This window comes from Heloderma suspectum, chromosome 5 (genome assembly GCF_057233095.1).
Source record: "Heloderma suspectum isolate Gila_16-S chromosome 5, 16-S_ref, whole genome shotgun sequence".
Classification (NCBI taxonomy): domain Eukaryota; kingdom Metazoa; phylum Chordata; class Lepidosauria; order Squamata; family Helodermatidae; genus Heloderma; species Heloderma suspectum.
This window is the reverse complement of record NC_139462.1, coordinates 127,774,996-127,798,286: the sequence shown is the minus strand read 5'-3', so window position 1 is coordinate 127,798,286 and position 23,291 is coordinate 127,774,996. Positions and strand designations below refer to the sequence as shown.

General features: G+C 49.2%; 1 protein-coding gene across 7 annotated transcripts in view; it reads right to left on the bottom strand.

The window, feature by feature from the left end:
* Positions 1–22,853, bottom strand: part of EZH1 (enhancer of zeste 1 polycomb repressive complex 2 subunit) — a 28,725-nt gene extending 5,872 nt beyond the window's left edge. Inside the window, exons 1-17 of one of the 7 annotated variants that reach the window (XM_084857352.1) lie at positions 22,792–22,853; positions 20,512–20,632; positions 18,046–18,157; positions 17,673–17,801; positions 16,488–16,607; positions 13,669–13,789; positions 13,070–13,243; positions 12,157–12,259; positions 11,307–11,470; positions 10,448–10,539; positions 6,855–7,035; positions 2,847–3,043; positions 2,667–2,758; positions 2,203–2,243; positions 966–1,091; positions 659–837; positions 26–121 (exon numbers count right to left, since the gene is read on the bottom strand). In XM_084857352.1, the coding sequence (XP_084713478.1) occupies positions 26–121; positions 659–837; positions 966–1,091; positions 2,203–2,243; positions 2,667–2,758; positions 2,847–3,043; positions 6,855–7,035; positions 10,448–10,539; positions 11,307–11,470; positions 12,157–12,259; positions 13,070–13,243; positions 13,669–13,789; positions 16,488–16,607; positions 17,673–17,708 (1,722 nt within the window). In that variant the 5' untranslated portion in view covers positions 17,709–17,801; positions 18,046–18,157; positions 20,512–20,632; positions 22,792–22,853. Of the gene's footprint in view, positions 1–25; positions 122–658; positions 838–965; positions 1,092–2,202; positions 2,244–2,666; positions 2,759–2,846; positions 3,044–6,854; positions 7,036–10,447; positions 10,540–11,306; positions 11,471–12,156; positions 12,260–13,069; positions 13,244–13,668; positions 13,856–16,487; positions 16,608–17,672; positions 17,802–18,045; positions 18,158–20,511; positions 20,633–22,791 lie in introns of those variants that run through there. The other 6 variants (XM_084857353.1, XM_084857346.1, XM_084857347.1 and 3 more) reach the window with 6 other exon arrangements.
* Between the last annotated feature and the right edge of the window lie 438 nt (positions 22,854–23,291).

Sequence of the window (23,291 nt, the reverse complement as noted above, 5' to 3'; positions counted from 1 at the left end):
GCCTTGCCTTGCCTTGCCAACTCACCTCCCCACAGTACTCGGAGATAAATTCATTCTTCTGCACAGCCTCCTTGATGAAGGTTCCCCACCCGGCAACATCTGATGGTGCCAGCAGCAGGTGCTAAGAGGAGGAGAGATGGAAGGTGCTTCAGCCTGCCCTGCTAAGTTCCTGGGAAAGAGGCAACAGGCCACACAGCCCCATGGAATCACAGGGTTGGGAGGGGCCAGACGGACCATCTCCTCTAGATCACCATCCACAACAAGCTCCCCTCTACCCACAGCATTTCAGACAGATGTCTGTCCTTCAAAGCCTCAAATGATTAGGACACTACAGGACAACTTGTGTGTTCCACGTGTCTGTAGTTGCACCGCACAGAGGGTCCCATTTAAAAAATACCGTTCTAGCCCTTGCAGTTAGGGAAATAAACTTGGCAATGCTTGGTGAATTCTAAGACGCTGGCAGTGGGTGGGGCGGGCGCCTCCCGTGGTTCTACGGCAAGCAGAAGCAGAATAGCCATGCCAAGCAAATCCATTTCGCAAAACATCTAGGCAGGTTTTCCCCACCACAGGCTCAACAGACCAGATCTCGTTTTCTTGGCTCCACCCTCCAGCCGTCTCTCTCACACCTTGCGGCCCCCCTTCCTGGGCTGAGGCCTACCTTCTTGAGGCCCCGCTGGATGCTGCAGTTCTTGCAGGAGACCACCTTGGAGTCCCAGTGCTCCGAGGCCCCACAGGTCAGGCAGAGGTCTGGGTCGCACTCTCGCACAGCCAGGTAGCATGGGCACTGCTTGGTGTTGCACTGGGTCTTACACCGGCAGCCAGGAAATCGGTTCTGGCCTTGCAGGAGAAAGAGGCACCTTTAAAGGGGACTCCTCACCATGAAAGGAAAGGAAAGGAGTGCTCCCCCCTCCCCTGCCAGCCATACGCCAGGATGGGCAAAGGCGGCCGAGCGCCTTGCTTCTTACAGTCAGGATTGCACTGGCAGAACTTCTCGCAGAAATTCTGGGTCATGATGCAAGGACAGGCACTGTCACAGGGATGGTCGGGGTGGTCACAGGGCTGGTAGTTGTACACCTGAGTGGATGAATTGTCTGCAGAAAGAGGACGGAGGAAAAGCTGTGAACTGAGCCCAGGCAAAACTCAGCCCTGCAGAGGCTGCTGTCCCCAGGCATGAATGGACAGCGCTGGGCCCCCTCCGCATAGGGCCGCAGTCAGGGCTGGAGCGCAGCAGGAAGGAAATGCCTCCTGGGATGGCTGGGGCACCTTCCAAGACACCGGAGGTGGCAATCCTGGTTCCCCTTTTCGGGACTTGGACTTCCAACTCCCAGCACCACAAGGGAGTTCTCGCTGTGACTTAAATAGCGATACAGACATCTGGGTCAGGGGTTCCCAGCATGGCAGTGCCCGAGGGGACCTCCAACCGTGCCCACGAAGCTCCCCACCCCGTCCCCTTCAAAAACTTACTCCTAATACAAACCTTGAAAAATACTAGGGAGGCAGGCCCTCCTTCCTGTTCCCACACCTGCTGATCAGCTCTTGGTGGGCAGGCAGAGGAGAGCCCTGCTCCCTGGCCCCAACCAGTCTTCCGCCCACACCGACCTTTCCCCTTTGCATGCTCTCACTCCCCACTCCCACCCAACCTGCCAATTTCTCTCCGCACAACCCCTTCCCATTTCTCTCCCTTTCCCTTCCCCATCCTCGGCCTCACTCTCTCTCTCCACCTCACCGCTTGATCTGGCTGTTTCTCTCCACACCCAGCCTCACTATTTCCCTCCCCCTTTGCCTTGCTATTTCCCCCTCCCGCCCAGCCTCTGGCCTTGCTGCTTCTTTCCCCCTCCCATCCCCTCTGCACTTTTGACTGTCCAGGCCCCACAGCAGCCATTACGCGACCGGCCGCATCCGCCATGGGAGCCATTTTATGGTGGCGCCCACAGTCGTTTCTTAAATTCCCAAATGCGCCCACGGGTCCAAAAAGGTTGGCAATCCCTGACCTGGGTTGTACCTTGGAGGAAGCAGTGTGCCGACAGCTGACAGAGAAACCTCAGAGATTTCTGGATGAGATTTAGACAGAAGGGGCTAGTGGCACGATTTGGCTCTGCGGACACGCCAGTCTCTACTTTGGTTCCCCAGCTGGAGATGGGGAGGAGGACCTGGACGGTGTGGGTGGGCCAGGGTGGTGGGTGGAAAGGGGGCAAACGTTACCTTTTTTAAGCTGGATCTTCCTACAGTGAGCAGCCCAGAGCCTTTGTTGGGGGAGGGGGAAAAGAGGGAGAGAGAAAAAAATGTCTCTGTTTTAATCCTGTGGACACACCTTACCGGATGCCCAAATCTCTCTCTTCAGCCTCTTTGTCGGATCCTTCTGACAGCAAAAGTGGACCTGGCAAGTGGTAGGAGGGAGGGGTCTATTCCAGCTCAAGAGAGTTCAGAGAGGTTGGCAGGAAACCAACAGAGCTCAGATCTCTCCCCCCTTTCCTTAAGATGCATGGAGGAACGGCGTAGAAGACACAGCCAGGGCTGCATTTGCTCTAAGAAACCCGCGCCCCCCTGCCCCCCCGCGCGCCCCTAACCGTGACCAAGGACGACCAAATCCTGCAGCCCAAGGAACCTGTTCTCACGAGAGCCCGCCTCAGCTGCCTCCTGGGGAGCAGGTTCCGCTGGCCACACACCTGTGCTTCCTCTTCTTCTTCTGGGAGGGATTCAGGAGCTCATTAACTGGCAGCTTCATGATCAAGGACTCCTTTACTGCAAACTGAAAGACCTGCCGGAAGAGAAATGCTGCTCAAGAATGCGCCATGGGGGAGGGCGTGCACGCGCCTGCCCAGCCTCCCAGCCACTGAGACCCACACCTGCTTGCATGTCTTGGTTCCCAAGAGACGAGCAATTGAGCAGAAGTTGTTGAAGTAAGTTCCATGGAAGACGCGGAAGAGGGACTCCTCAGCCCCTGTCCACTCAACCGGCTCCAGCGGCATGTCGGATATGAAGGGCTGCGAAGCGGCAGGGCTCAGCTTTGGCTTGGTTGGGGTCTGGCAGCGGGAGTTTGCCTCTAGGGCAATGAGAGAGCAAATGCAAAGATCTGGAACACACGCCCCTAAAACGCAAGCCCTAGAATGATCACCACCCTCTTTTGCCCTAGGGCACCTCTCAAAAGACGTGCACCTGCAATCTTCACCAAAGTGGCGCCTCAGGGGGCCTCCAGCCATGCCCACGAAGCTCTTGACTCCCAGATCCCTTCAAAAATTTATTCGTAATACAAACCTTGAAAAATATTAGGGGGCCAGGCCCTCCTTCCTGTTCCTGCACCTGCTGCAGATCAGCTTTGCTGGGCAGGCAGAGAAGAAAAGCCCTGCTTTCTGGCCCCACCCAATCTTCAACCCACACAGACCTTTCCCCTTTGCTCTCAATGGCTGGGTTCACACAACAAGACAATCCACACTCAAGGCTGAGTATGGGTTGTTACTGAACCGTGGGTTGTTGTTGAACCATGGATTGTTGTGTTGTGTGAACCCAGTCATGCTAACAAACCATGGTTTGTTAACTTGAACAACCCACAGTATACAACCCAACAACAAACCATAGGTTCTCTTTGTGAGTTGCTCATGGTTAACAAGTGCAGCTGGGTTCAAACAACGCAACAAACCATGGTTCAACAACAGCCCACACGCAAGCCATACTCCATCCTGAGTGTAGCTTGTTGTGTTGTGTGAACACAGCTCCCTCTCCCCACTCCCAATCTCTAGCCTGTCTATTTCTCTCCCCACACCCCCGTTCCTTGCCATTTCTCTCCCTTCCAGGTCTCTAGCCTTCTTCTTTCTCTCCCTTCCTAGCTGGTAGCCTTGCTCTTTCTCTCCCACATACCCCTTATCTGGCTGTCTCTCTCTACCCCCAGCTTCTAGCCTCACTATTTTTCCCCGCTCTACCCCTTTGCCGTGCTATTTCCCCCTCCCCTCCAAAAACTCTAGCCTCACAACTTCTCTCCACTCCCCTGCACTTCTGACTATCCAGGCCCCCATACCAACCATTACTCCACATCCACTGTGGAAGCCATTTTTTCATGGTGACCACAGCAGTTTCTCAAATTCCCAAATGTCCTCATGAGTCCAGAAAGGTTGGTGACCCCTGATCTACACTATCTGTCCCAGAAGGTGTGGTGAAAGAAAGGCACTCTGCACATGCTCAGACACATTCATTTGCATGATGTAGTAGTAATGGGGGACTTCAATTTCCCCAATATTTGTTGGGAGACAAATTCTGCAAAACATGGCCCCTCCAGGAAATTCCTGACTTGTGTGGCAGATAACTTCCTCCGACAGAAAGTAGAGGAAGGAACTAGAGGATCAGCTATCCTTGACTTGATCCTAACCAACAGAGATGACTTAGTGGATAAAGTAGTAGTTACAGGAACTCTGGGGGAAAGCGACCATGTTGTACTTGAGTTCTTGGTTCTAAGGCTGAGTGTAGTCAAACATGTACCCTGGATTTTAGGAAAGCTGATTTTAATAAACTCAGAACAATGATCAGTAAGGTCCCATGGCAAGTGACGCTAACGAGAAAAGGAGTCCAAGACGGGTGGGAGCTTTTAAAAAAGGAAATTCTCAAGGCACAATCACAAACAATTCCAACAAGAAGAAAAGGTGGAAGACAACAGAAGAAGCCAATGTGGCTTCACAAAAAGCTTAGGGATGACCTGAAAACAAAAAAGGACACATATAGGAAGTGGAAAGAAGGCCAAGTAACAAAGGAAGAGTACAGGCAGATAGCACAGAATTACAGGGATGGCATCAGGAAGGCTAAAGCTGAGAATGAGCTGAGGTTAGCAAGGGATGCTAAAAACAACAAAAAGGCTTTCTTCAGCTACGTGCATACTAAAAGGCAGAGGAAAGAAATGGTTGTTCAGCTATTAAATAAGGATGGCAAAATGATAACAGATGTCAAAGAAAAGGCAGAGGTGCTCAATTCCTACTTTGGCTCAGTCTTCTCCCAAAAGAGGGTCTATGACCCCCCTGGCAAAGGCGAAGTACAGGCTGAAGGGGTAGGATTGCAGCTTGAGATCGGTCAAGGAACACCTAATTACTTTGAATGAGTTCAAATCTCCAGGGCCAGATGAACTGCATCCTAGAGTCATAAAGGAACTGACAGAAGAACTCTCAGAACCGCTGTCTATTCTCTTTGAGAAATCATGGAGGACGGGGGAAGTGCCAGATGACTGGAGGAGGGCTAATGTTGTCCCTATCTTCAAAAAGGGTGAAAAGGAGGAACCTGGGAACTACAGACCAGTCAGTCTGACATCAATCCCTGGGAACATTTTGGAGCAGATGATAAAGGAATCCATCTGGAAGCACCTTGACAACAATGCCGTGATTACTCGAAGCCAACATGGATTTGTCAAAAACAAGTCCTGCCAGACAAATCTCATCTCATTTTTTGATCAAGTAACCTCCCTTGTAGACCGTGGGAATGCTGTAGACATCATATACCTCGACTTCAGCAAAGCTTTCAACAAACCGCCCCATGATATCCTGATGAGCAAACTAGCTCGAAGTGGGCTAGATGAAACAACGATACAGTGGATCCACAGTTGGCTACAGAATCGGACTCAAAGAGTGCTTATCAATGGGATATTCTCAAACTGGGGAGAGGTAACGAGTGGGGTACTGCAGGGCTCAGTTCTGGGCCCAGTGCTCTTCAACATTTTTATTAATGACTTGGAGGAGGAGGTGCAGGGAATGCTGATCAAATTTGCAGATGACACAAAATTAGGCGGGATAGCTAATACTTTGGAAGACAGAAACAAAATTCAAAGTGATCTGGATAGACTGGAGCGCTGGGCAGAAAACAACAGAATGACATTTAATAGGGATAAATGCCAAGTTCTGCACCTGCGAAAAAGAAACCAAATGCACAGTTACAAGATGGGCGATACGTGGCTCAACCACACTACAAGCGAGAAGGATCTTGGAATTGTTGTCGATCACAAGCTGAATATGAGCCAACAAGGTGATGTGGCTGCAAAAAAGGCAAATGCTATTTTGGGCTGCATTAATAGAAGCATAGCTTCCAAATCCCGGGAAGTACTAGTTCCCCTCTACTCAGCACTGGTTAGGTCTCATCGGGAGTACTGTGTCCAGTTCTGGGCACCACACTTTAAGAAGGATGCAGACAAACTGGAGGGTTCAGAAGAGGGCAACAAAGATGATCAGGGGACTGGAAACAAAGCCCTATGAAGAGAGACTGAAAGAACTGGGCCTGTTTAGCCTTGAGAAGAGAAGACTGAGGGGAGATAGGATAGCACTGTTCAAGTACTTGAAAGGTTGTCACAGAGAAGAAGGCCAGAATCTCTTCTTGATCATCCCAGAGTTCAGGATACGGAATAATGGGCTCAAGTTGCAGGAAGCCAGATTCCGGCTGAACATCAGGAAAAACTTCCTGACTGTAAGAGCAATACGACAATGGAACCAATTACCTGGGGAGGTGGTGGGCTCTCCCACATTGGAGGCCTTCAAGACGAGGCTGGACAGCCATCTGTCAGGGATGCTCTGACTTGGATTCCTGCATTGAGCAGGGGGTTGGACTCGATGGCCTTGTAGGCCCCTTCCAACCCTACTATTCTATGATTCTATGATTTCAGGCCTTAGCCTGGGCACAGGTAAGATGCTGGGACCAAGCTCTGGCTCAAAATACGCTCTGGATGAACCCCACTGAAAAAGCAGGCTTTGGTTCTCTTTGACTTGCCAGCCCACCAACCCCTCCAAAGCACAAACGCAAGTTCCTAAGTAGATACTGACACATGCCACAGTTTCCCCAGCCCCCTCTCCCCCTAAGGCAATGAGAGAATCTATCAAGGGAGCCACGAGTACCAGATGAACTGGAGGCCCAGTCGTTGCCTGTGTCTCTGTCGCTGTCGCCTTCTTTTGCTTCGGTGCTCGTGGAGGCATTGGAGGAGGAGGTGGGGCTACTGAGTGTGGGGTGCCTGCGTCGGCGCCGGCCAGAGCACTTGGAGCGTGGGTTGTGAAGGACGGCATACTCCTTGGCTCCCTCCTGTAATCAAAGCCTGATTAGAAGCACACACCGCGACAGGGGGACTCCTGAGCAGGCGGACTGTTGATGGAGAACTAAGCAGGTTTCAAGAGCATCTCTCAACTAAGGAGCAAGACCAGGCACCTCTGAGGCTCTGGTGCCGAAAAGCACCCTCACCGCTGCATGGCGCTTGGAATGACCACCCAGCTTTTCTGCAGATACTTGTTCACCCCCCCACCCCACCCCCACCCCCACCCTGTTGCTTCTGAAGCAGTACACTACTGCATGCAACTGTTGCTAAGGCGTATTTCTCTGCAGGCGTGGTGGGTGCTTTGCACCTACTATAGTCCCTGTATGAAACGGAATACAGGGAGGCAGTGTAGGCAAGTGCTCTAGTTCCTTGCTCCCTGCTCATAAAGCTTTGGCAGAAGTTAAGAAAAGGGCTGCAAAGCTTTGCTCCTCAGAGCTCCAACTCTTTGGGAGTTATTTGTATTTATTAATTAAAATATTTATGGACCAGCTTTTGCCTATAAAGCCCTCAAGGCAATGTACTAAACAAATATTAAAACAGTTTAGGCAACAAAAAAGGTGAAGAACAGAGCAAATAAAGTCTTCAGAAATTAAAACCAGTCTCAAACCTTATTAAAAACTGACAAATGCTGAGCGAAACGTGAATGTCTTTATTGCTCATCGGAAACTAACCAATGAAGGGGTTAATCTAACCTCCCTAGAAAAGGAATTCAAAAAGTGGAGTGCTGCCACGGAAAAGGTCCTGTCCCATGTTCTCACCACTTAACCTCTCTCAGGGTGGAACATAAAACAGGGCCTCCAATGAGGAACATAAATTATAGGCAAGTTCGTATGGGAGGAGGTGGCCTTTCAGATATCCTAGTCTCAAGCCGTTTAGGGCTTCATAGGCAAGAACCAGCAACTTGAATTGAGCCTGGAAACAAATTGGGAGGCAGTGCAATTCATACTGATGCAAAAAACACACCAGAAAGCAATCTGACTGCAGCATTTTGCAGCAGCAGTAGTTTCTGAACACTCTTCCAGGGTAGCCCCATGCAGAGTATGTTGCAGTAGTCTAAATGGGAAATGACTAAGGCATGTGTGTTACACAGTAAAACTGCGTACGCACGTCATGTGTTGGGATCAGTTCCAGTTCCTGGGGCCTGGTGATGTGGACAAGGTGCTTGCAGCAATGCAACCGACCATGTGCCCTCTCAATCCCTGCCCTGCCTGGCTAATACAAGCTAGCCGAGGAGGTATGACTGGATGGGTTCAGGGAGTGGTAAATGCTTCCCTGTGGGAAGGGGTGGTGCCTGCTGTCCTTAAGGAGGCAGTAGTGCAGGAACTCCTGAAAAAGCACACTCTGGACCCAACAGTATTAGACGCCTACCTTCCAGTCGCAAATACCCCTTTCCTAGGGAAGGTACTTGAGATGGTTGTGGCGCAGCAACTGCAGGCACTCTTGGAGGATACTGATTATCTAGACCCATTCCAGTCTCGGTTTCGATCTGGTCACGGGACTGAATCAGCCTTAGTCGCCCTTTATCGGGGGGGGAGGGGGGGTGCAACCCTGTTAATTCTGCTCAATCTCTCATTGACTTTTGATACCATCAACCACGGTATCCTCCTGGATTGACTCCATGGGATGGCTATTGGAGGCACTGTGCTACAGTGGTTCCCATCCTACCTAAAGGGCCAATTTCAGAGAGTAACATTGGGTGACTATTCCTCAGCCCCTTGGCAATTGAGCTGTGGGGTTCCACAGCGTACCGTCTTGTCCCCAATGTTGTTCAACATCTATATGAAGCCGCTGAGAGTGGCATTAGAGGATTTGGAGCTAAATGCCATCAGTATGCTGATGACACGCAGCTCTATCTCCCTGTGACATCTGACTCAGGAGAGGCTGTGCAAGTCCTGGACCATTGCCTGAACTCAGTAATGGGCTGGATGAGGGAGGACCAATAAACTGAACCTGAATCCTGGCAAGATGGAAGCCCTGTGGGTAAGTGGTTCCTGGGTCTGGGAGATAGGTGCATTGCCTGTTCTGGATGGGGTTGCACTCCCTCTGAAACATCAGGTTTGTAGTCCGGGGGTATTCCTAGATCCATCACTGTGGCGGGGGCCCCAAGTGGCCATGGCAGCTCAGACTGCCTTTTACCAGATTCAGCTGGTTCGCCAGCTACAGCCTCTCCTGGACAGAGACAGCTTGGCCATGGTGGTACAGGCGCTAGTAACCTCAGGACTGGATTATTGCAACGTGCTCTATACTGCCCTCAAGGCTGGTCCGGAAACTGGAGCTAGTGCAGAACGCAGCAGCTCAGCTCTTATCGGGAGCTGCCCTTTTCCAGCATGTAACTCCTTTGCTGAGGGAACTCCACTGGTGGCCTATCTGCTACTGGGCCAGGTTTAAGGTTTTAGTACTAGTGTACAAAACCCTAAACAACTTGGGACCAGGATACCTGAGAGAGCACTTCCTTCCTTAGCAACCTGCCCAGTCACTGAGGTCATCAGAGGGCATGTTCCTGGTGGTTCCACATGGACCCATGGCCCGGTTGGAGTTCACCAGGAAAGTCTTCAGTGTGGTGGCCCCCTTCCTGTGAAACTCCCTGCCTTTGGAGGTCAGGCAGGTGCCAACATTGTGTTCCTTCTGGCGCATCCTGAAGACATTGTTATTTTGGGCAGACATGCCCAGTGACATGCTGCAGTTTATTAAATCTGGTCTTATCACAACTTGTTTCCTTTTAAATGTTTTAATTGTTTTAACATGATGTTTTATTCTTTGATCCTTGCTGTTTAGCACTCTGAAATCTTTTGATGCAGAACAGTATATAACTATTCGTAAACAAATAAATAATAACCAATCAGAAACCAATGGAAGGTTTCAGTCTCTCAAGATGCACTGCTGCTGACCTGAAAGTTGCCAGTCTTCAACAAAGAAACCTCAAATGGAGACAGCAGTGAGTCAGAACCTAGCAGGGAGTGCGATTCCATTCATTTCCTCCCCCCGTACTGGTGTAAATTAATACAGCAAGTTGAGGATTACCATACAACCACCAATTATCGCTGTTGTAAAATGGTCCCTATGCTTATCTTATTTACACTTAAGCTTTACATAGAATTCTCACAGACTCCAGCATCTTGCATTTCACAGCGTTTGGTCCCCACTTTACAATTTTTTCTCTGTATCGGTGTGTGTGTGTGTGTGTGGGGGGGGCATACACATACCAAGAAAGGCACTTAAGTGGACTCTAGTGTTGAAGGTGCTAAAGGGCTGCTTTTTGTTCTTGCTTTTTGCCTTAATGCAACTATCCCGAGTATTTCACTTCTGAGCATTTCAAAGGTAACTGTTCCCTTCCATCCACCCCTTTGCGCGGGGTGGATGGAAGGGAACATCCCCATCCCCTGTAACTCCCATCCAACTTACCAACCACAGGAAGCAGTGTGGCCCACAGGGCTCCATTTCGATCTTAGTCTCTCTGTTCTTCCGCTTATAAACATTGGGGGTAGCGTGGAAAGCTAAAAGACAGGAACCGCCAGGCTTGAGTTAGAACAGGAAACCACCAAAACAGCGTGTGGACTTGTTCCTCAACAGAAGCCTTCCCCTTTCTGTGAACACACCCCAAATCCAGCACTGCAGTAACAGCGGCTGCTACTATCAGAACTTTGTGAGAACTTGGCAACTGCACCCAGATTCAGCCAATCCCAAACCCAGCTCAGCAACAACATGCAAGGATGGGACAAATCCAGCGCAATTTAAGAATGGAAATGTATCTTTCCAAAGAAGGCAAGAAATTGCTTGGGTTTTTCTTATAGTACTAATTAGTCTTGCAATGTTTCATTGACTAATAAACCAAACTGAGCCTAGCTATCTGAGGTTAACATCAGTATTGAATGACCTAACCAATATGAATTTTAATTGGAATTTTTATCTGGCTGTGTTACTGCATGACATGGTTTCTATCATTATCCATGTTTTATAGGCTGTTTTAAACCACTGTGGGTACTTTATGAACCACAGAAAATGCAATAGGAAGATGGACAGACAGACAGAAGTGGAAATTCTAGGACAACTTCTTGAGAGGCACATTTCAAAGGGTTGGAGGCTCGAGAACAGTCCTCCTGAGAAGACAAGATCTGCTATGACCTTTAAGGAACATTCCCCATGCACAGGAAACAACTGGGACACCTCAGTACTTGTTGCGACTTCCCAGGAACAGTTGCTGGCCCCTCAAATTCACTTGCACTTAGGAACAGAAAAGGCAGGGAATGCGTCAGGAACTTACGATGGAGGAAACAGTCATACTTGAAGCAGCGCCTGCAGAACAGTGTGTGAAAGGAGTGCAGGGCTTGCTCACGCTGAACAGATTTGGCACACGGCCCATCAATGTTTGGCGTGCACTGGGGAGGGAGCACATTCGGGTCAGATTCTTCTGTCAGCTCTCTGTATCTGTGGGGAGCAGGGAGAGGAGAGTCACACAGAGGGCTTCAGGAGTAGCTCCAGGCAATGGAAAGGTAGAAGCTGCCACTTGGCAGAATTGTTATTAAAACAAACAAACAAACGAGAGTTGCAACTTCATGGTTTGCACGCCAGAGGCTGGTGCCACTTTGGGTTCCTGAAATTGTCCAGGCACACAATTGAACACTTACAGGGGAGTTCGTATTTGCAAATCCTGATTACATTGCAGATTATGGCATCATAGGATTAGAGTTGAAAGGGGCCAAGAAGCCAATTACTCCAACCTCTTGCTAGGAGCCACAACCATGCACTGACCAGCCCAGACCTCAACGTACAACAAGAAGAACGCAGGTATGTGGCAGGAAGATGCCTACAGAGCATGTTGCTCAAGGTGATTCGACAAAGGAAAGACCTTTTGCGCAGGGGAAAGACCAAAATGAGGCAACACAACACCCCCAGGATCATTTCCCTCTAGTAATTAGGATTCAACCTGTGCATCAATTGTATGTATATCTACCTATGCTGGGAGGTGATGGCCACATTTCAGAAGTTGTTAAGCTATTAAAAAAAAATACATTCCAGTTGCAGATCCTGAGAATTCATATATCAAACTGCTGTATTATTACCCCAGACTAGACAAGCCAAAAGATGCCTGGTTTGTGCTAGGTAATCCCTACCTCTCTTTCATATCTTCTGGAAAGCCATTCTCAGGGAACATTGATGAAAGAGCGGTAAAGATCATGTCATTCGGAAAGTGCTTCTTAGAACACTTCTTGTTGCCTGTATCAGGGACGCAAGGAAGCATAAGGATACTTTCTGAATTAAGGCATTTCATTCCTTTCCCAAAATCAATATTCTAGGGTGGGATTGATCCAGAGAATAATTAGGAACAAACCACTAAAGGCAAGGACATGCTTGTATAAGCACCAGACAATACGCCATTCTCTAAGACCAAGGAAGCCCTTAATTATATCTACAAAAAAAAGGCCAAGCAGGCGCCTTCTATACACTTCCTTGTAGGAATTCGCATGCAACCTATGTAATTACTATATACATGTAGAGTGGGTGCAGCCGCTAGCAGCTTCCCACACAGCAAAATACACAAGCAGGATCACCATATGATCTACATGCAAGTTGAAATCCAGTTCTTACACAAAAGAACTTTCCACACAGGAATTGTGTAACATTTGCAGCTGTCTATAATGTGTTCCTTCTCAGATCAATAGCAGCAGCATTGCCAGTGACAAAGAGCGCTATTAAATGTAGGGAAACAAAAGACTTGTCTGTGGTGGCTTCCTTGTGAAGATGCTTCACTGAAGATATAATTTCTGGGGCAGAGCAATGGAAGAGCTGTGAACCTCAGCAGATACAGCCTCCAGTTGGTATAACAAGCTTTGCTTCTATTAATCTCTGCTGGAGAAGGATGTGACCAAGACATCTTGGAGCATACAGAACTGGAGTGGCAATTCATACCACCTGGTGTAAGATGCTAATAGAAGAGGCATAGAAGAGCAGCAAAGCATGCGAAGTTATGGCAGCATTATGGTGGGCCAAAGGAGGATGGGGCTGCTGGGTCAGTAAGAGACTTACTTTCCACAGAAAGCCGCTTCCTCTTCCGGGTGACAGGCAACTCATCCTTCCCACCCTCCTGTTTGCCTTCGGCAGCATCAAGCCCTTCCTCTTCCTCCTCAGAGTACTGATTCAGTGCGTCTACTAACTCCAGGAACACAGCATCACTGATCAGGACGGAACCCGAGAGCATCTCTGGAAGGAAGAACTGGGTGAATGGTGGATTGGTAGGCTGCCCTGACTCAGGGACAGGAAAAGGTCGGCTTCACCAAGGCGGGTTACGCTTTTTGTGTATGTGTATGTGGAGGCATCCCCTGTGGCTGGCAAGAAATGCAGCTTATTTTTTATTTATTAATTAATTACATTTTTATACCGTCCAATAGCCGAAGCTCTCTGGGCAGTTCAGCTTCTGTGTTATGACAAGGCACACTAACAAAATGACACTCAAAACCAGCTTGTGTGAGAAGAACAGAGACCATAACGGTGACAATCCCTTAAAAAAATGAAGTGCTAACTATTCAAGGAATCTTCCATCCCATTCCCCCGCCCCCTCCCCCCACACACACAGGCTGGGCAGAGCTCCTTACATCTCTATGGAAGACTGTGCATGTACCAGTTACCTTCTTCTCCGTGGACTTTGCCATCATAGTTGTTAATGAGCTCCTCGATGAAGGTTTCATCCTCCTCTTTCACCTCGTCCCCCATATAGGGGATGTTGCACAGAACGGTTTCATCCTCCACCTGCAAATGGGGCAGACACAGCCTGAGGGAGGCAGGTGGCTGCGCCTTGTCCGCTCGGCAGGAGGCCTGCAAATGGCAGATTGCATGGCTGCCTCAACGAGATTCCAAGGGGTCATCAGTTGACCTTAGTGTCTGGCCCAGCCTTGCCTGACATGGTGACCTCCAGATGGCTTCGAAAGCAACTCCCAGCAGAGCCATCCAATGGGCCTGGAGGGTGCCATGTTGGGGAAGGCTGGTATTGTTTATGCCAGCATTACAGAGCAGGTCTTTCTTCATTGGTGAAGGAGGACCGCCTGAGTGCAGCACCTCTCCCACTCACTCGGGAGGCGAGGGCATGTCAATCTGCCAGAGCTTTATCCCTTCCTGAAGGAGGCGGCACACACCGTCCTGGTCATACACTCTCCACTGCAGCAAGGTGTTTTCCAGAGTTCCTGGACAGCTGCCGTTTATTGCAGAAGGTGTTCAGAATTGTTTTTACCTTCCCCTCCCCTGGATTAGGTGGCTTAAGATAGGAAGAGAGCAAGACCAAATATCTGTCTGTATGACAGAGATATTCTTTAAATATAAACACACACAGTCCCACCACAACAAGGTGCAGAATTCATTCTTCTATTAGTCATGCAAGAAGCCCAACAACGGATAGGGAGAATGAGGCCTTTAGAGGCACAACAGGAGCTGCCTACTTCAGCCGTAACACAGGGAGGCCTACAGGAGCACTCCATAGCCCCTACTAACCAGAATGCCTCCAGTGTGGGTCTGAAACCTCATGAGTTACTGGGTCCAAGGGCTGTCCCCTCTTCCTTGGGCTGGACCAACCCTGAGTGCTAGCAGCCGCAAGGGATCAACTCTGTGAGTGACAGAATTTTACAGCCCCACCATCTCACCCATTTGCAAGAAGACAACAGGCAAAAAATGGAGGGTGCTCAAGAATTGGAATGGCATGCCCTGAGAGCTTGGAGACACACACTCTCCCCGCTGATAGATGACAGTGTTTCTGCACCTGGGTTTTTGTGACTGGATCAAGAAGGCTCATATGAGAAATGTGAGGATCTAAAACCAGGCACCTTTCCCAATCTATCCGCTCTAGCTCCAACCCTCCCAGCAGATGGCCAAGGAAACAGGCCCATCCCAGAATGTGAGGTTCCATGGCAGACTGCCCCTGGGGCACTCTTATTCTGTGGAATCAAAGTGGAACTCCTCAGATACTCATGGGGCATTCTGGGTGAGACACGCCACCCCTCCAGGTGCTCCTCCCCAGGTGGACCTGGGGCTGGGACGGCCCTCCCTCTGGAACTGAGGGTGCGGTCAGCAGGGGACACCTTGGGGTGAGAGGAGCAGAGATGTCTCCCCTCCCATCAGATGAGAAGGAATGGCCTAGAGAGAAGATGAAGTCTTCAGATCACTGCACCTCCTGACCATTTCAGCCTGAAGGGTCTTTACCCTTGCAACAGTTTCTGTCCTGGGATTGGAGATGAACAGCAGCAGGTTTCCTCGAAGCAGGTGGTGCTTCCATTAAAGTGGAACAGGGCATGGGTGTATAAGAAGTGGCCACAAGCCAAAGGCTCCCAACTATGCAATGCCCAGGACTTTCAGAAAGCTATGCAAGGGGAACAGACCCCTTTGGTATCCTCTGTAAAGCAGCCTGGAGCGCATCTAGTCTGCTGTTTTTATGCCATTTTTTATTTTCTGTGTTGTGCGTTTTCCCCTCCTGGGCTGAGCGAGTTTTGAATACAGCCATTCTGCCAGCAGAGCAGCAGTGTAGCGCTGCTCCCACCAAAATCAATGCAGAATTGCTCTGTACAGCAGGTCATTCAGAGCTCCTATCCAAGGAAGCCCATTTGCTGCACCATTTGCAATGTTTTTGGTAGGATGGGACCACATCCCTCTATGTCAAGCCTCCAGCACATTGGTGTGTTTAGCAGGCATATGGCTCATACACTGGGCATGAGCCATGGTAGTGCAACAGAACTTCCAGCTTCAGAATTTATATGCCTTTGACTATTAATTCCCAAGATGCAGTTCCGGGGGCGAGTTAGTGCCAACACGTCCTGCCCTTTGCTTCCCAGAACCATCTGGCTGGCCACTGTGAGAAATAAGATACTGGAGTAGATGGCCCTTTGGCCTTATCTGGTAAGGATGCTCTTGTATTCTTAAATAGGCATTGACATTTCAAAGCCACCTAAGCCCACGGCCACCACCACATACTAAGGCAGAAAATTCCATAAATTAATTATGAATTGTGTGCTGAAATGTTTTCTTTTGTCTGTTCTGAATTTACTGCCCAGTTTCACTGGATGACCCCAAGTTCTAGTATTATGAGACAGAAAAGACCCTCTCTGTCCACTCTTTGGGCTTTATAAGGAAGGTGGCAGATAAGCAAGCCCCAGCCGCTGGCCGCTGCCCCCTAAGAGGCAGCCCAGTTACCACAGCACAACCAGAAGCATGTAGCCCTGGGGGAAAATGCCATTTATTTCAGATTCAGAAGTACATGTAGCAGAGACGTTATAAGGAATATGAGCCAAAGGCACCCTTCAAGAAATCTGGGCAGAATGCATTCCAGTCCTTCCCCGCAACCAGACACAAAAACCTCATAGAATCATAGACTTGAGCAAATACTACTCCCAATTCCAGAAAGAAGCTCATATTCAAGTGGCTAATTGCAGCAAGGGATTTGGTACAACAGCAGCTGGCCACCTACCATGAAGTTCTGCTGGAGCGGGGACCAGGAGTACATGATAGGCACCAGGGCTACAGTGTTCAGAGTCCGCATGAACAAGGTCTGTGTGCTCAAGTTGGGGAAAATGCTCTCCACTGTGCACTGGAGCGGGGAGAAAAGTTGCAGACAGTAAGAAAAGAGCGATGCAGGCTGGCCTGCTCAAAAATCAGTCTTTCTACAAAATATCATGCTCACTTCTATTACACTATTAGTGTAATATTGTAGTGTAGTATTACACTACTTCTATTAGACGGAAGTAATGGGCATCAATGATCAGTCACTGGATCAGGTAAGGATTCCCTTCAGAACGATCTCACAAGTTTCCTCTCCCACTTCCTTGGTCAAGAACCACCACATTCAAGAAGATGCTGGACCGCCGACTGGAGCCAGTTTATTCAATCACATGATGCCAATATTTCATGAGCTCCACAATTATGGTGTTCCTAGGCCCAATTTAAGGTGTTGGTTCTTACTTTTAAAGCCCTGGATGGTTTGGGACCAGGACATGGGAAGGATCATCTCCTCCCTCACAAACCTACCAATATACTGCAGCCATTGTGGGAGGCCTTGCTCCACATTCCTCCACCATGTGAAGTGTGTGGGGTGGGGTGGGGGTTCTTGACTTCGGAATTCTTTGACCCATAAGATCCAGCTGACTGCTTTTCTGCATGCAGATTTACAAAAATGCCCTCTGACTTGATCGGTTGTCAGGCTGCTGCTGCTGAAATGTTGGGCTCACTGCTTGCTACCAGGCCCGCTGAACTGCAGGCTCATAACTGCACTGCAATGCAAGCTCACAGGAATAACTGGAGCGCCAGACGAAAAGACTTGCCTTCACTACTGAAAGTAGACCATTTCATCCAAATCCACACCCAAATGCTTCCCTGCATCTAGAAGGGCTGGCAACCTTGTACTAATACAAGCCCAGATTCCCAGTGGGCCAGCACTTGGTGTATCAGATACATGCCACGCTGTTTATGCTTCCCACAGGTCCTTCTCCCAGTTATTGTGAAAAGATTATGTACTATAGCATGGCAGAATAACATGGCGGACCAGGAATATCTTATTCCTGGGGTGTGGATACAAACACAGGGGGGTCTGATGGCACAACATGGCAATGAAAGACTGACACATCCACAGAGGCCAGCAGCTGCCTCCTTGGCATACCTGTTTGAGAAAAGGGTGCCCCCCAACCAGCTTCATGGACTGAATAGGTTGAACTCTAAGCTTTTTCCAGTCATCATTCAGGATGTTTATCTTTTCTTGAACCTTTGCATAGTTACATACAAACAACGCCTAGGGAAAAAGACAGAATGAGAAAACGTGTCATCACCAACCTCACCCCAAAGAAGATTAAGCCCTCTTGCCACCTGGAAGAGTGTTCCATGGAGCCCCAACCCAGCAAGCAGGAATTCGCCCTTAAGTCTGCATCACTGATAAAAGTCTATCAGCAATCTTATGCACGCAGGCAGGCAAATTTTCAAAGATGAAACCCACACCACATTTGTGTTGATTCAGTCAAGATCAACCCTTCCCATACCACAATAGCATATAATGCCAGCTGCGTCTCTCCTCTCTGGTTCTTCTCTCTCAGGCAAAGATGTCACCATGGCTGCTTGATCAATGGGGAGATCTCCTTGCACCCACATACACTAAGAAATGAATTCCGTTTTTTTTCTCAGATCAGAGTTTTAAAATTCAGTTTTCAATGTTCTCTTCTTCCTCAGGAGTGTCATCGAAGGCCATCTCTATTACTTGAACTATTATTTATTTTAAACATTTGTATCCCACCCAGTATCATTAAGACCTCAGGGCAGCATACAGATAAAATAAATTTAAACAGTATAAAACAATAAATAATATAAACAGCCAAAAGCATATTAAACCATTAAACAAGCTAATACGAATTTAAAAATCTAAAACAATACAACAGTTAAAACAGTGTGTAACTTCAGGGAATTCAATTAGCCCTCAAAGGCTTTGGTGAAAAGCCATGTTTTAACTTGGCACTGAAATGAAACCAACATCTGCACCAATCAGGCCTCCAAGGGGAGGGTATTCCACAACTGGGGTGCCACAGTAGAGAAGGCTCTCTCCCACATCCCACCATAGTGTATGAATTGCACTGGTAGAACACAGAGGAGGGCTTCTCCAACATATCTCAATCCTTGGGCAGGCATATATAGGGAGAGGCGCTCCCTCAAATATCAAGGTCCCAAGCCGCTTAGGGCTTTAAATGTCATCACCAGCACCCTGAATTCCAACCGGAAGCATATTGGCAGCCAGTACAATTCCTTTAAAACTGGCATTATATGATCTTTCTGTGATGTTCCACTCAACAGTCTAGCTGCTGCATTTTGCACTTTCGAACTCATCTTCAAGGGCAGCCCCACATAAAGTGCAGTGCAGTAGTCTAATCGGCAAATTACCAGTGAATCGTTATCCCTGTCCAGGAAAGGCTATAGCTGGCAGATCAGCTGAAGCTGGCCCCAAGTACTCCGGGCCACAGAGTCCACCTGGGGCTCCAGTGACAGGAATAGATCCAAGCTATGCACCTGCTCCTTCAGGGGGAGTGCAACCCCATCCAGGACAGGTTGCTTACCCAATTCCCAGACTCAGAAACCACCAATCCACAGAGCTTCCATCTTGTCAGGATTTAGCTTTAGTTTATTGGCCCTCATCCACCCCATTACAGCCTCCAGGCACCGGTCCAGCACCTTCACCGCCCCAGCTGACTCCAACGACAAGGAGAAGTAGAGCTGAGCATCACCAGTGTACTGATGACACCCCACCCCAAACCTCCTAATGACCTCGCCCAATGGCTTCATATAGATGTTGAACAACATGGGGGATAGAATAGAACCCTGTAGCACCCCACAGCTTAATAGCCCTGGGGTAGAACAGGAATCCCCCAATACCACTCCCTGGAATTGGCCCTGTAGGTAGGAGTGGAACTTCTCCCACGTCGCAGAGCCGATCCAGTAAGATACCATAAGCAGTGGTATCCAAAGCTGCTGAGAGATCCAGGAGGATCAACAGGGTGGCACTCCCCCTGTCTTTCACCAGGAGTAGGTCGTCAGTCAGAGCAACCAAGGCTGTTCCAATGCCGTACCCTGGCCTGAAACCAGACTGAAATGGGCCCAGATAATCAGTTTCCTCCAACAACATCTGAAACTGCCCAACCACCACACGCTCAAGCACCTTGCCCAAAAAAGGGATATAGAATCATAGAATAGTAGGGTTGGAAGGGGCCTACAAGGCCATCGAGTCCAACCCCCTGCTCAATGCAGGGGGTTCCCACATATTAGCGATGGGGCGATAGTTCCCACATACCTCTGGGTCCAGAGAGGTCCTCTTCAGGAGAGGGTGCACTACAGCCTCTTTCAAGGCAACAGGCACTACCCGCTGACACAGTGAGGCATTTGCCAACCCCTGGACCCACCCAATCAATTCACCCCTGCTAGATCATATTAGCCAAGATGGGCAAGGGTCATGCTACATGTGATGGGACAGACTGACTCAGACTGTCCACATCATCTGGCTGCCACAACTTAAACCAATCCCAGGAAATGCAACCAGACGGAACACTGGACACCTCCCCACACACTGAGATAACTGTGGTGTCAAGTTCTGAACTAGGAGTCTTGCAGCACATGGCACCAACTGTTGTGAACCAGAGTCCGCTTGGCTCACATAAGCTTCTGCCATAATGAACCTGTTAGTCTTTAAAGGTGCCAGAAGGCTCTTTGCTGTTTCTGCTGCAATAGTAACACCCCTCTGGAAGTTTCAGCTCAATTGTTACTAGACATGTGGAATCCTAAGGAAGGCAGGGAAGGACGTATCGAGAAGCTTTCCATGCCTTATTTAAGCTATTTATCCTCCGGAAGGAAAGCCGGTGGCAAGGTAAAGTTCTACTCACTCAGAAGCCATCTGACCACCCGTACTGGAAAGAGGCAGGGCCTATGGAAAAGGAAACCTTTTCCCCTATGGTTAGGTACATCTTTACCTTGGCTCCCATGTTTGCTTGAAGTCTCTTGAGCTGCCTAAGGCGCATGTATTCTGACTTGACCTTCCTTTTCCAATAAAGGATGCATTTTGATGTTGGTGAGGCTGGAATCTCCACTTTCCTGGGTGGAGAGAACAAGCAGAAAATGAGCTACGTGAACAGTACTAATGGGAGGACTGTAACCTCTACCAGGTCTCATGAACTCTTCCTCAAGAAAAAAATAATCAAGCCAAGCTACATCTTGTGACCTATGCCTCTCATGCAAATTAGCATATTTCCTTGTTCTCTGTTACTGCTGGTCATGGGGAAAGGGAAAAGAGCTATTATCCAGAGTGCTGAAAGCACTGAACAGTACATGCTCTGCTCAGCACTGCTTTTGGCTTTTGATATTTCACCAAGCATTGCTCCCACTTTTAAGCCACTATTAAAAAAAACAAAAACAAAAATTGCATTCACAGGACACTGTACAGTGCCAGTTTGGGTTTGTGTAATGAAGCTGCCAAGCCTAGATTGTAAATCAGATGGGTCCTTAATCATAGAATTCTAGACTTGGAAGGGACCTTGAAGATCATCCACCCCAGGGATTCAGAACCTCTAGCCCCAAGTCCTAATCCAGCCCTCCTGGGATCCCCAGATGGTCACACCTCTTTCCCCTGACCACCAATTGTTTGGTGTTTTCCTGGGTTTTGCAGTTTTTCCCCATTCTAAAAGGCGGAAATGCCTTTCCTAAGGCTTAGCCGCTGGCAGTCAGAGATTGAAGCTAAAATATCCTGGTATTTTTTATATTTTGGTCCTGCCACTTTGGCTTTGGCTCCACCCACCACTGGAATGCAGACTGCAAGAGCTCCTCTGATATGATATGAAATTTGGCCCACAGGCTAAAAGAGGTTCTGAACCCCTGATCTAGTTCAACTCACTGCTCAGTGCAGGCTCTGCGATGCACTGACAGCATCTCTGACAGATTGCCCTCCAGCCTCTGGTAGCCTGCTCCACTGCTGAACAGCTCTCACTTTCAGGAAGTTTATCCTAATGTTTAGCCAAAATCTGCTTCCCTGCAACTTCCAATCATTGGTTCTAGTTCTGTCTTCTGGAACAACAGTGGAGCACAACTCTGCTCCATCTTCTGCATTAGGATTTCAATTAATCCAGCAGCAGCATCACCAACATTCTCTTCAATAGCTTAAACCCTATTAGAGGTACACAGGGGTTCTAGGGTGCAATCAAAACCAAATGTCACCTTGAGAATCTTGCATGAAATGAGTGCTTATGAATAATGGCTACTTTAAAAGAATGACATGAGTGCTCCTTTTCCCCACAGTAGAACAGTGAACTGGGGAGGCAAAAACTCCAGGCCTCCAAAGGATGGAAAAGTCGTATCAACGACAGTATAGCAAAGGCAGAACTGCAGGAGATCAAGATATGACTCCCTACTCACATGAAGCGCTAACGAGGATGTTTTTTTTCTTACCAGGGAGAAGTGGAAAAATGCAAAAACCCTCTTTCCCCTTTGCATTCAACACGTCAGGTGAAACCCTGAGAGACCAAGCAACTGCAACCCTTCCCTTACATACATCTGGCTGGTTTTAGGTATTTCCACATGCACCATGAATGGCTACATTTATGTCACAAGACATGTGGCCTGCCTAGGTCAGCCTTCCCCAGCATGGTATCCTCCAGATGTGCTGGACTACAACTCCTACCATCCCCAGCCAGCATGGGACATCAGGCTGGGGAAAGCTGACCTGGGCTGAAACATTAAAGACACGGCCATAGCAGGTCTTGCCTATCTCACACCTCACAGCAAATCCCTCCTCACCCTGCAGCCCTTTTACCTCCAAAACAAAGGAGGTTTTCAAACATGACACTAACTCCTCCCATGGGTATGTTCATGCTTCTGCTGCGGGTCAGAAAGTAAAGAGAACCATTTTCAAACTAGCGACTATACGCTTTAAATTTAGATGGCACAGGAAATACAAAAGCTACGTTATGACCTACCTAGCCCCACGGACTGCCGAAGGCAACCGTGCCCACAGAGCCCCCCCAAAATCATGGGGGATGCTGGGCGTGCCAGGCACCACCGGCCCCCGCCCCAGCGACCCCGAGCGCCGCGCCGCCCTCGCCCCGCACCCGGCTGCCCAGGGACGCCCTGCGTGCCCCTCCTCCTCGCCCTTTTCGCTGCCTCTCCCCGCTTCCGCGGGGCCCCTCAGTTCCAGGCCGCCAGGCCCTCCGCACTCGGTCGCCGCGGCCCCCTGGCCCCGCCGGAGGCCCCCCGCCACTCACTCCTTAGACATCGTACTCGGGCGACCTACGGACACCGGCCCCCCTTCGCGGTACGCGTGTGCGTCGCGCGTCGCGTCATTGCCCGCCCCTTTCCATTCCTGCAAAGCCCCGCCCCCGCTGCAGCAGCGCTCCATAGACTTAATAATTAGACTAACATTCGTGGGAGAGGCATTCCGGGTTCTGTAGAGGTCTCTTTCGCTTTCTCTCTCGCTCTCTTCCGGGGCGGAAGTAAAAGCGGCCCATAGAAATCAGTGGAGAAATCTAGAATTTTAGCATAGCTGCGATTGAACAGTGAGCGTCGTGTTGTCGTCGCCCCCCCCCCCCCCGCCGCCCCTCGGAGCAGAGACAGGAAGTGCTGCTCTTCGTAAAGGGGCGCTGAAACGTCGTATTCGTTGTGTGCGGCAGTTGTGGATTCTGTACAGCAATTGTTGTACACAAGTGCGGTTATGATGTGTTCTTACAGAGTTTGTTGTTCAGTCGTTCAGTCGTGTCCGACTTTT